General features: G+C 43.6%; 1 protein-coding gene across 2 annotated transcripts in view; it reads left to right on the forward strand.

Annotated features, from left to right (window-relative positions):
• LOC117767529 (ADP-ribosylation factor-like protein 15) overlaps positions 1-13,182 on the forward strand; it is a 90,729-nt gene extending 77,547 nt beyond the window's left edge. For both annotated transcript variants that reach the window (XM_034595262.1, XM_034595260.1), the window contains exon 5: positions 11,194-13,182. In XM_034595262.1, the coding sequence (XP_034451153.1) occupies positions 11,194-11,346 (153 nt within the window). In that variant the 3' untranslated portion in view covers positions 11,347-13,182. The remainder of the gene's footprint in view (positions 1-11,193) is intronic.
• Positions 13,183-13,451: the final 269 nt, after the last annotated feature.

Below are 13,451 nucleotides of genomic sequence, written 5' to 3' on the forward strand. Positions count from 1 at the left end.
AATTTGCAACCCACCTGCTGATTTCTGTGAATTTTATGGTTTTAGCTGCACAAACACTTAAAGCCGAGAAAAATAAGAAAGAAAGATGAAAACAAGACCATTAGGGTCCCAGGACGCTTTGCTGCTTGGACGCTTTAAAGAAAAATCAGTACACAGACAGCGTGTGGGGCAACATATTGGACTCAGGATATATTGTTGTTCAGGTGGTAGAACGATCATCTTGTAATTGTAAAGTTCCTGGTTCAATCACCCTCCTCCAAAGAGCATGTTGACGTGTCCTTGAGCAAGACACTTAACTGCTCCTGAAGCTGTGCCAATCAGTGACTGTGTAAGTGGGTAAATGTGACGTACATTGCAAAGTGCTTTAAGTAGTATAGACTAGAAAAAGCGCTGTGTAAACGCAGTCAATTTACCATATAATTATATTTCCATGCATCTTTTCAGGTGGCCCTGATGTCAAGCTACACTCCACAGGATGTTTTAAATCCAGATGTTTTAGCTTGTAAATATATCGGTCTCTTTCATAAATGCCGGGCCACTTTTAGTTGTGTACTGTTGCATAGGTTTCCAAGCACCTATTAACCTCTGTTTGCACGTGTGCTGTGTGAGTGAGTGAGTGATTACACACACACAAAAAAGACTGCTGACCCTCCCTGCCAGAGGAAATCTCACAGATGTGTACCCAGTGCTCCATCCATCCCACCTTGGAAGATGAGGGTTGACAAACCAGTCAAGCTGCCCATATTGATTACCCTCTGGAGAATGTGTGCTAAGCGCAATATGTGAAGCTACTTAGAAACTTCTTGTTTCTTTGATGGTCCAGCTCTCTCACATCTTTGTCAATCCTGCTGGTGCAGCCGTCCCGCCCACCTTCATCTCAGTTTTCTTTCCTTTTCCCACCCATACAGCCTTTCTCATCCTGTCATCCCTGGGCTGGTGGGCTGGTGGTCTGTCCCTTTGGGAGGTTAAGGGGCAACGTGGGTGAGAGGGCAGTCGGCAGGTTGTGTGGGCACCACGCTCGCCTTTTCCCACAGCCAGCGTCAAATTATGCTGAACTCTGACCCCAGCGGGTCCTCACTCTCAAAATCGGTGTGGAACTCAATTCAGCTATGCAGACCCTATTCAGGGCCGGACTTTCCATTGGCGGAGAAAAGAATCCCCCCATCCCAATTGTAGTCAGTGCCCTCCCTTTGTCTGCTGGTCAAGCGGGGTCGGACGACCGGCCGCCACTAGCCAGGACAAGACTTCCGAAAAGCCTATTCAGCATGTGATTTGACCCCCAGGTTCCATTGCTGACTCACAGGGATCAAACGCTGGGAATCTCTGGGGGTTTTCTTCCATTGAGATTTTCATCCATTGAAACTTACCCTTTTGACGAAACTCAAAATGACTAATGTTTTTTGAGTTTCATCCTGGCTCCTCAGAGGTGAAACTTCTGTTTCAGTCTCTTTTGTTCTTCCCCTCTGAAATACCTAATTTTCGATGGTCGTTATTAGGTTTATGCATAATTAACTGAAAAGGAAAGAGCACATGGGGCAGCTTTCATCCCTGGTATGAAAGTGTTTGTTGGTGCTGTGGCAGCTGTTGCCTGGGCTGAGCCACAGCTTTGGCTGTACACCTCTGATTTCCTGGTAATGATTAAAACCAGTCAGAAGCAGTTTGCTAACAGAAGGAATTAATAGTGCATAAAAATAAACACATTTCCTTAAGTATATCAAATCTCATTTTTGATGCTGAGGGCGTGGATCCCCGTAACTATGCACACAGTGTTTTACAAAGAAACCACTGATGTGTGGATTTAAATGAACTTTCGCAGAGTGATTGAGAATAAATTAGAGACAGACTTGAAACAGCTTGAAAAGGTGCGTGTAATGTGTGTTTTATGTTAACGAGCTGTGGTTTCGTTATTTCCTTTGTGTTCTTATTAGTGCGTTTGTTTAGTATTTATCTGCTCTCGTTCTTTCTACTGTGAGAAACCTTCGTGTGATTTATTTACAGAACACAAACAAATATGTGTACTTGCGCAGACACATGAAGAAGCCATGTGACGATGTGGTCATGATTACGAAGAGGCGAAGGTATGCAAGGCAGAAAGACAATAAAACCCAGGAACCTTGAATTGCAAATATGATGGTCCCATGGTGTGTGCGTGTGTATGTTTTTGTGGGTTTGTTTGTCCATGTAAGAGAGGTGTGTGTGTGTGTGTGTGTGTGTGTGTGTCTGTGCGTGTGCGTGCGTGCGTACGTGTGTGCACAGACTCCAACTTGACGCATGGTTTAAATCTTTTGCAGAGGGGGAGCACTTTGATTGTAATGCCGCGTGCTGTGTGCTAAAGCAGGGGCCTGCTGCAGCTTTCAAGCTGGTCAACTGTCAGGACTGGAGCGTGAAAGGGGGGCCTCCGAGTGAAAGGGGTGGAGGGTCCCACTAGGGGGGTCTTGGAGGAGGAGGGGTGGCTTGTGACAGACCTCCTGGGCTTTGAGGGCCCTCTGTGTGGGCTGCTTCAGCGAGGCGGCCCTCTTCACAAGAAGACGAGAATGAGGGCGGGCTCAAGGGAAGGTGCTGGCATATTGGCCCCTGCAGCAGAGACCACGGGCAGGACGCCAGCTCCCCCGTTCAAGTCCCACAAACCAGATGTTCCTTGTCAGGGAGCTCTTGGCCTTTAATAAATTGAGTTACTGTAAATCTGTTATAAGGCAAGGCAAACATGGGCACCCCTCCCGCCCCCTACACTCATATCCCAGATATTCTGTCCTCAGACTTTTCTTGGTGTCCTGCAGGTCAACCCCTGGGGAAGGGGCCATGTCCCGGCTACTGAACCTGCCAGTCATTTTCCACACTACATGAGAGGACGGATGTTTTTCTTCCCCTTTACACCCAGCGCGCACCCTGACTATTGAAAATGTAATTCATGAACACTTCTTGACTGTAACTTCCCCAGGTTTCTGACACTCACTCCGTGATCTCTTTGAGGGACTTCACCCAAAGAGAAATGTGTTTTGAGAAGTTAGGACATAACAGAAACTCATGGGTTTAATAATCATCTTAAGGATCCAGTGGCTCATCTGTTTCTTGACTGTTCTGGTAACTGATCTAGTCTCCTGTTGAGCAGGGAGAAATGTTTAAAATACTTATCACAATACTGAGGAAGATATTTGCTAATATCAAATAATCAAACTGATATTTGTTTGCTCAATTAATTGGGAAACATAAAAAAAAGCAAACTGAACGTGCTCAATGTCCAAATGAGAATATTCCTGAGCACATCTTTAAAACCTAAAAAAAAAAATTGCTGCCTATATGGAAAGGACATTATCACCGTGTATGCTCTTAAGTGCAATAGCATTGTTCGGAGGAGCACACTAAAAGGGTTGGCAAGAATGTCCCCTGTGCAGTCTTGCTTAGATTTACAGCGCCTCTGAGGATGGCTCTGATCTGGCAGTGGTCAGTTGGCTTTGAAGAGAATTGTTCCGCAAGTGAATCACTTTGAACCTGCACTGCGCTGAGCCTTGGGGAGACCCATGGTCCCACGTGAGTGGAACAGGACAGTAAATCTAAAAGCCGCTCACTTCTTGCACTGTGACATGGGGACTTAAGTCTTAACCTGCTACCTCCAGAATCCCCTGGTCCAACAGTTCTCCAGCAATGGCTCGGTTCCAGGGTGGCTTCAATGTTTTTATGGGCTTGCTAGTTCTTGGACGTATCCAAAGCAAATGAACTGAAAGTACGTTTCTTTCCCCTGCTACTTCTCTCCATGCTTGAACTTTAAGTTTATAGTCCTTGTGTTACTTTTTGTCGTCACGGCTTCTTTTGAATTAAGAAAAGCATTTTTCTTCGAATTTTCATCAAATCGCTTTCCGCACGTTCTGCTTGGGACTTTGCAGTCATGTGCATCGGCAAACCACCACAATTACCTAATTGTGGAAGGAGCTGCAATAATAAAATTTAACCCATTGACGTCTTCAACTGTGCCAAGTGTGCAACAGTCCTGCCTGATGATTGGCCTGTTGGTCTTTGGTACCCCACTTCCTTTTCTGCTCCCTCAAAAATGCACCAGCCCCAACAGAGCCAATCAATTTTTAAGACATCAAGAGTGAGAAAGCAACAACAACACTGTACAAGGGCAACATGGAGACCACAAAGTCAGCTTTTCCAGCTTTTTTTTACTTCAAGCAGCCATTGTAGTTTTGAATAACAATGACAACTTCCTTAAAGACGAAAGCACAAGTACAGATGTGAGTTGGTGTGGACACAAGATGAGGCTGCATTTAGAATGGGCTCCATGGGGTCTAAGGTCCTCTCTTCTTGCAATTTATATTTTTTTACATTTTTACTTTTACTTGATTATCAACGTATCAAGAGACAGAGAGAAAACATGGCCAAACAGAAGGGGTGTAACATTCGGGGCCATCAGGACGCTCCCTTCATCTAATACTTCCCCCCACAAGGTGATCAGGTTGTTGTTTTGCTTGTTTAAGGCTCGCAGATAGTTATCTCCGCCGTGGTCCATTGCCCAAGGTGTTACAACCTTTTCTAAATAGGCTTCTAGTTTTTACTTACTGCCCAGTGGGCTGTTTCATTTGACACCTTCCAAGGTTTGTGGTGGTGCAATGTTTGTTTTTTCACAGGCTTCCCAACTCTTCCCCTCATGGGGACCTCCAGGCTTTCTCATGTCTTTAAGGCTCTTTAGGTAAGCCGGAAAAGCAAACAGAGCCATATCTATTATATGGTAAGTGGATCTCACATTACCCCTCCCATTTCAATGCAGTCGCCAGTGTGGGCCACTTTTCAAGTGACTGATATCTTCACAGGGGCCAACATGTCAAGAAATGGTGTAATTGATTGTCTTGGATATTTGAGTATGCCACTTTCCCTATTTCAGAGATCCCCTAATGCTTCCCTCTCCAGTTATATAGCTTACTCGTGTGGTGAGATTCTGACACATGACAGTGATGCGTGATAGACGTGTGGCCATGTTGGGAAAGAGCATCAGAGGCCATATCCGCCATGTTTTGAGTCACCGTTATTTTAAAGCTTAAAATATTATAATATGATATAATATTAGGAATTCCCCTCTAGAATACCTAATACCTGGAGATATATTTTGACCACATTCTCCTGCTTCACCATAGGTCACTGTTCACATGTGCTTTCAATCCCAAATAAAAACCTTGAGGCTGAAATCATTAGTTCTCAAATGAGTTTATTATTTATCTTTGGCCCACAAAGAAGTTTTGATAGTTGCCTGCAGTCAAGCAATGTTTGAGGGATCCCTTATCTGTTCAATCACTTATTTTTATCAGTGTCTCTTAATGCTTTGGCTTTTTAAAACATCGCTTAAAGGCAAAATCTTCTCAAGTGAACATTTCCTGTTCTTCTCTTTATGATCACATTACTTAAACAGGAAGAGATTATTAGTATTATTTGATATCATTAAATTTAGTTTTGATATTTTTCTCAGACTTTTGGAACCTGAGGCAACTGCAAGAGCCAGACTCGGCAGAAAAAACTCGCCCTCGATGAGAAATTGAGAGCTGACAGCACAGGTCATTTAACTTTCTTTTACGATACTGATCTGTGGCAGGAGTGCATCCAGCAACCCTGTGTCTGGCTTTGCTGTTAACCTCTGCAAGAATGCTGAAACTAACGTTAGATTTCCCAAATACGTGTGCATAGCGCAAGACCATCGAACCGCAGCAAGTCTTTTATCAGAAAGATCCTGAACATGTTAACTGAGTGCACTGTGTTGCCTTGGACCGGTGCCATCACTCTCTTAGGAAAGGAACGTAATCTGAGTCACTCAGCACAAACTCAATGGCAAAAAGAAACATAAGAAACAGACAGGATGTTGACCAAGTAATGACAATGTTCCATGACCATTACTACTTAAAAATCATGTTAAAGGTGGGTCAAATAGACAGACAAATTAATAAAACTAAAATTCTATATCATATGAAATGTACAGGCTCAATGAAAGCAGAACTGGTAGAAAAGGGTCAGTGATATGTTATGTATGTCATATGTTTTCATAAAGTCAGTTTCTATTATAACAACCTCACCTTCACTATTCTATTCTATCTGCCGCTGTCTGCATGAAATCTCCCAGAAAAATAATGGCGCGCTTTAAGGCACAAAGGAAGTGGGTCTGCGTCTGTGCAACCAAAACAAAAAGAGGATAGTGCTTTTTGTTTTCCCCTGTAGATGTCGATAGAATTTCCCAGGTAACAAAAATTGCATAGAACAACTTTCTTCTTTATTTTTTCTTTACCAGCAAAAGAAAAAGACAGAGTGATAGAAATGGAGGAAAAAGAAAAACATTTTTTTACCATACACTGACCCATTGGTGCTGTGTTTGTCCCGGGACTCGCGATGGCTACAAAGAGCTCTGGAACTTGAGGGTTCAAAACTGTTTAGATTGGTCAGTAACAGAATTCAAACTTATTCATCATCGCATTGAGAACGGGGGTTCTAGTTCAAATTGGTTTGCTTTGGGCGGTAGGCCTACAGCTGTATTGATGTTGCAATACGGTCTTTGCAGCAGCGATGCCAACAGTAATATCATTAGAAATTGCTAGGAGGGAAATGTTGATCTGTTTCTACTCAATATAAGTGTTAAAAAGATGCATGCTGGGATTGGATGCAGCTCAAACTATGAGCCTAATTAGAAATAAAACAAGCAGGTTGAAGAAATATTTATTTTTAATCTCATTTTAGATTTTTAAGATTGATTTTCTTTTAGCTTTTTGTTTTTCAGTAGCCTAAAAAAAGACTTAAGAGCACAAGAACACCTGCTTTCTAGTTTGAATCCTCACATTTATTTTTAGACTGGGCACCTCTGCATAACAGGGATATAAATGTGTCAGGGGGTCTTCTTCTATATTCTCAGCCGCCAACATCACGCACCTCCGTGACTAGAATTTGGCCCAAACTCCGTCTTCTTTTCTCTCTCTCTCTTCGCGTCAGTCTGTTTTGTGTGTTTTTGCCTCCCCGGTGCGTTTACTCCGTCAGGAGGCCAGAGCCCGGCTGCTGGTGGCGCGACATCCTCCTGACGTGACATGATGCCAACAGTGACCATCACATTTTGTAATCTGGCATAGGGTTAGGGAGCACATGCTATGCGTGCCCATCTGCTGCTTTAAGGAACCTGAACTAGTGCCAGGGTTGGAGCTTAAGCTTAGCTGACTAAATGTCCAGCCACTCCCTGCAGACACTGGGTCACAAATTGTCAAACCCTAATGATGCGTCTTCAATGAAAATACTTTTTTTCTATCTCATTATCCGAAAAGTAATTGCTGAATTGTCTCTTTTAATAGTCTTTCTGTCGGAAACGTTCAGTCCTTTTGGATTTCCCATAGCGATTAAAGAACTGTACCTAGAAATTCCTTTATAGACACAGTCCCACCCTGACAAACTTCTCCACAATAGCTCCTGATAGGTTTATTGGTTGGCTGATAACATCTGCCAATATGATCCTCTCACAGACTTTATAGTATGTGTTTAGATTTACTGAATTCTTTTAATTTTCTAGATTAAACAATGCTGAAAAGATGTACATTTATGTTTTATGTAAAGAAATTGTTTATTTTCTTAATTCAAGTTCTATATATTTGATATCATTTATTTATAATAAAGTTTATAGTTAAAATGTAAAATAGTTCTTTGTCATAAATGTCTGATAACGACATTTGAGGACTCATTATATATAATGATATATATACACACACACACACACACATCGGTATAGGACGTTTTTATACTCCCTAATATCATCATATTATTGGCATCTGACCCAAAAATCCATATTGGTTGGCCTCCAGTGGAGAAGGCATTTGTCTCATGATTAATATTTCTCACCAGTGACCTACAGGAATTCACACAGTAAAACTATGTTGCTACAATGCCGGCTCTCCCTGCGGCACTTGGCTTGGCAGCAGTCGTACACACTTACCAAGCCTCCTGCATAATTCTGCACATATGTGTAGTATATCAGATCTTGAATTAAACCTAAACAGATGCACTTTTACTTTAGTTTTTACTTTGAGGGTTTGCTAATCTGCCAAAACATACAAACAGGTAACAATGGCTGTTTTAAGTCTGTAGGAGGCATTGATCACTCCTCCACCTTACACAAATTAGTAATAAATCTCATTTTAATCTCTCACTCTTAAAACAGGATGAGATATACTTATCTTTAATAAGAATACTTATAATATCCAGGCTAAGCTATAGTTCTCAGTCCCTCTGTACAAATAGTCATTGTAACTATTTAGGCCTGTTGCCAAAGGGGTCTGCTTTCCTGAGTTTTATGACTCTCCCCTCAACAGTAAACCCCAGTGGCTGACATGGCTGGATTCCAGCAGTGGGAATACAGTTGACACAGACACAGGTGACTCAAGATTTTTTTGACACCCTTCTGCATCTATAAGCCGCTTTCTCCTGTATGCACAAGGTGAGGCCCCTGGTCTGTATGACCTAGAAGAAGCTAGACTGGATGACCCAGTGGTCATCCTAGGAGCCATCTGGCAACCCACGTCTTGTGTGGCTTACCCTTCCCACTGCCTCACGCAATTCCTTAAGCAAGCATAAGTGTGCTTAGGAGGACTTAATCTCAGAGAAACTGGTTTGGGCCACACTGTCGACTGCCCGTGTGGATGCACCCGACCGTCGGGTCATGGGGTTCCTTCAGCCGTGTCACACTGCGACAGGGTTGTCGGGGATGTGTCCTGTCCGCCTGTTGTGTTATTAAAATTTTGGGATTTGATCTTCTCTGTCGGTGAAATGCAGCACGTATAAAGGTGTTCATACCAACGAGGTGTTCAGTACAGTGTATGTGGGATTCTGTGGTATATCATGTGTTATCATGAGTGCACAACTGTAAAGCTGCACTAAAAACCTAATAGGTCGTCTGGTCTGGTTGGCGAGATCAGTTGTCTGTTGCCTAGAAGGAGGCATTAGCCACACAGCGAGATGCCCCTGGGTGTGTTCTGCTGGCCTGTGAGGCAAAGAGGGAAGTGAGAGAAGCTTGAGCCTGTCTGCACTTGCACAGAGGTCACTGCTGGCCTTTTGATTGTCTGCCAGTGCAGGGGCCAGAGTCTTCCAGAAGAGGGCCTTGGCTACAGGCGGACAAGTGAGCCAGCCAGCCAGACAGGCAGCCAGCCGCATCGTCTGCAGTCTAGGTCTGGGGCTAGAGCCTGGACTAGGGCAGCTCAAGTTACCCAGACAGATTTGTTAACACTGTTTGGGTCCGCTCGGCTTTCTAGCCAGGCCTCTGAGCCAAACGCGGCTGAGGTGACTTAATCTGTCATTAAACTCACATTACACCCGGACAGAGACTCGGCTCAGGGGGGCAGAGACGGCGCTCACTCTCCCACTCGCTGGCATGGCTGGCTGGATTTGAGCAGACACAAAGAGTACCCCCCCCTCCTCCTCCTCCTCCTCCTCCTCCTCCTCCTCCTCCTCCTCCTCCTCCCCATCCTCTTCATGCCACACACCATGGCACAGCTAGACAGCGCAGCACGGTCTAGACAAAAGCAATTTCACTTGAAGTTGAAAAGTCATTTGACTGTGTGACAGGCACCTGTGTGGGTTTGGTGGTGTTTACAGGGAGTGTGCGCCTCCATTTGTCTGGTTGTGTTGCTTTTCAGAATACACAGCGTTGATCTGTTCAGTCAGGTCTGTTGTATATTTGCATAAATATGTAGAAATACTATCTGAGCGCTAAACAGATTGTGAGTAAAATCATGTGTCTTTTCTTCCACCTCCGCTGTTTGTTTCCTTTAAACTCAATGTAAAAACCACACAATTAATTGTCAAGATCTTTGAATTCTTTAGATCTTTAGATTTTAATGTCTTTTTAATCTACGTCCTGATAATTTGGTAATAATTCGCTGGTCGTGTTACCTGATTCATCTGATTGACACATTTCTTTAGAAGCACAGCACATGTGTGATTGTGAAACTGAATAAATTAATGAATGATGTACACATGAAGGAATATTGTGTTTTCATTGCATCAGTGACATTAGTCGTGTTAAATTTTCTCTGAGCTGTCGTCAGAACACGTCTTTGATATCGTTCAGTCACGATCAGACAAGCAGGAGGCGACGGCTGAACTTCGTCCACGTCGGCCAAACCAAATTGCTTCCATTGCTCTCACATCAGAAAGCCTCACAACCTGCAGCAGCTTCAGAGGTTTTTGTTTTTACCGAGCAGCTGGTTCTGGTCCCCCACCCAAACTTCACCACACCCCCACTGATGAACACATGAGCTTTATAATCAGTTCCCAACGTATTTCTCAGAGGGAGACTGTTTAATTTCATGTAGTTTCATATTTATGTTACTGTGTTTGGTTTTCCCCTCTGTGCCTTTGTGTGTAAACGATTGTGTATTTGTTACTTTGTGAAGAAAACATTTTGTGCATGGAAAACTACTTGAACAGCGACAGGGATGATACACGAGGATCTTCCTTTTTTTTCCTTTTTTAATGTTCTTGGCTTCTCAGGACAAAGTGTGTTCTCTGAGAACTTAAATGCAACATGTGAACTAGGAGTTTTCTGGTTGTCTCTCTGAATCATAAGATGGTTGTTGATCTAAAATCATACAAAAGCTTTACCGTGTTTTCAACCCTGCTCAGAAAGCACAAGATAATAGGTGAGGACTTAAATCAACCGGTGTAATGTTTGTTGGAGATCTGAAAAATGTACATGGTGGTGTAATAGCACATGGACAATGCACTGAAAACTGGACCTATTATCAGGATTAATAACCTCAGACCACCTCTGTCCGTGGTTTGTTTGGTTCTTTAGTGAGAACACGCACAAGCTACGACCGTTTCCCTGAAACTTGGTGGAAGGATGGCGCATGGAAAATAACTCATTGGATTTTGGCTCTGGACAATGATGCAGATCCAGGAATTTCTTTTGTTTTTCACTTTCTCATGCATTCCAGAACATTTACACCAATTTGCCAGGAAGTAATTTATGGATCTTGATGAAACGAATCCGGCATATTAAGGGGACTGATCTTAAACATCTGTATCTAGCAGAGTTACATGTGGTTTCATAAGGTAACTGTTGGGCCTTGGCAGAGGTTTGATATCCACTGAGCACCGTTCGAGTCACTAAATGTGATCCTGTCTAAATGTCTGGAGTGACCCTGAATATTTGAACTGATCACTTTCTTTGTGTTTGCCGAACAGATCAAGAAATACTTTGAGCTGGAGCCGCTGGCCCGAGGGAAGCGCTGGATCCTGGACGGCAGCTCCACCGACAACATGGAGGCGGTGAAGGAGAGCTTCAGTCAGTTCATTAGCCTGCTGGAGGACAAAGACACTGAGCCTGCAAGGATATGATGCTAACGCTGCTAATGCAGAGACATTAGTTGCTAACGGCTAACAAACGCCACATCCTGCTGGCGCCCTCGGTCACACACTCATGCACAGACACAACCATGTACACAGGAAAACACAGCGGATGTGGGCCACTCTACCGAAGATGTATATTGTATGTTATCCTCCCTTCACTGCGGCCTCACGGTTTCAAATTGGAAGAGTGTGCGACAGCCGGGCGCGACACAACCTGAGAGGAGAGCTGCTGTTGAATCCACCCGACGTAAAGTCAAGAAAAGTCCTCGAACTTTTCCACAAATGGAAATATTGTTTACTACTGTCTGTGCCATTGTGATTAAGTGGCATCTGGGACCTTTGTCATTCCTTGTAGTCGATATCAATGAACACTAACACACACACACACACACACTGTCACTCACGTAGCGGAGGCCAGGTTGTCTGTAGATATGTTTAAAGTCTCCACTAATTCCTTTCCAGAATGTGTGTGTGGACACGGTTGGTTTTCTTTCCTGTGCGACGTGCTGTGTGAGCTCAGGTGTGCGTCTCCCTCTGACTCAGTAAAACGAATGTGGTGGTGTGATCGGGCCGCGTAGTTCGAAGCCTTGTGTTATGTACGGTAGTTACATATCGATGTGTCACGCCATATCCGCGTATCTAATCTGAATAGTGTAGTCTTGAGTATCTCATGGAGTATTATGTACATGCAAACGAGTAACTGCTGTGTACCCTCCTGTGCCGCCAAACACAACTACTACTTATCATGTGACTAAGTGCTCAGTGACTTTATGGAGACGAGAGTCTGAATGCTTTTTATAAATGTGCAGCGTAGGGTATATTTTATAGCTCTGTATGTTAACCTGATCAGATGTTTTATATCTCTCACCACACTTATGAATTCTTTCAAATCAAAGACCAAAATCAAATAGAAACAGCAGCGATGATTCACCGGGCTGAGAAATGTGACGGATTTCGATTCAGTGTTTAGAAAATATTTCATGTTAGTGTTTTTCTACTTTATTTGTTTGTTTTTTTTTCCTTCTGAATTTGACATGATCCCTCTCAACGCTGACTCCAGTCCAGTCCCCCGTCAGGCTGCAATACAAACTCTATCAATCAGCCGCAGCAACAGCTGCATCTGACAAGTCCCTGTCCGACACCCTAATGCCTTCCAACTGTCTGTGAAGACCCCTCCCTGTCTGCTGTTGATCGTGGACCCCCCCCCCCCCCCCCCCCCCATCTCATCCCCAGCCCGCTCCAACCAACACTGTCCCTCCCGCGCTCCGTTACTGCTCGGGGGGGGGGGGGTTTCATCCCAGATGCCGTCTTCAGGCCTCATGTGGTCTCCAAACATCTCAGATGGGTCCTATTCATGGTGCCACAGGTGTGTGGCTGTTCCCAGGACGTTCACTCCTCCTCCTCCTCCTCCTCCTCCTCCTCCTCTTCCTCTTCCTCTTCCTTCTCTTCCTCCTCCTCTTCCTCTTCCTCCTCCTCCTCCTCCCCCCTGCATTCATTTCTGTTTCTGTTGTTTTCTTCAGTGTTTCATCAGGATTTTAGATTTAATCTGTTTTTTTTGTACCTGACCAGAGATCTGGAAGGTAGTTTTTTTTTTTACAATAAAAATGAAAATGGTGCATTCTTTTGATCAAATGCAAAATAAATCTATGAGACCATGAGGGATTATACCAATGTTAGACTCTGCATATCATCCTCTGACAAACACACAAGTTTTAAACATTCACTGCAGTCTTTTATGCGGGCGGGGGGGGGGGCTGTATTTTCTGTTTGCTTTTGTTTTTTCAATCATGACTTTTGTCTAAAATGACAATTAAAGTTTTAAAAACTAAAATATTGTCTCAGTTGTTATTCACATGTTCAAATCTTGTAGTGACATCATAAATATTTCTCTGTGTCACAGTGAATGTCTCTTTCCTTTTATATGTAAACCTATAGAATACAGTATAGTACAGGATATTGTCTGACGTCACAGAACAACGACTGAACAGTGTAACGTGTGTTTGTTGTGTGTCACCTGTTTGTGTGTGTGGACGTTGCTTCAGACCAGGTATGAATGTGTTTCTAGGTTTTTGTTTTCAGTAAATTTCCGCCCC

The sequence above is a fragment of the Hippoglossus hippoglossus genome, chromosome 9 (assembly GCF_009819705.1).
Source record: "Hippoglossus hippoglossus isolate fHipHip1 chromosome 9, fHipHip1.pri, whole genome shotgun sequence".
In the NCBI taxonomy this organism is placed as follows: Eukaryota; Metazoa; Chordata; class Actinopteri; order Pleuronectiformes; family Pleuronectidae; genus Hippoglossus; species Hippoglossus hippoglossus.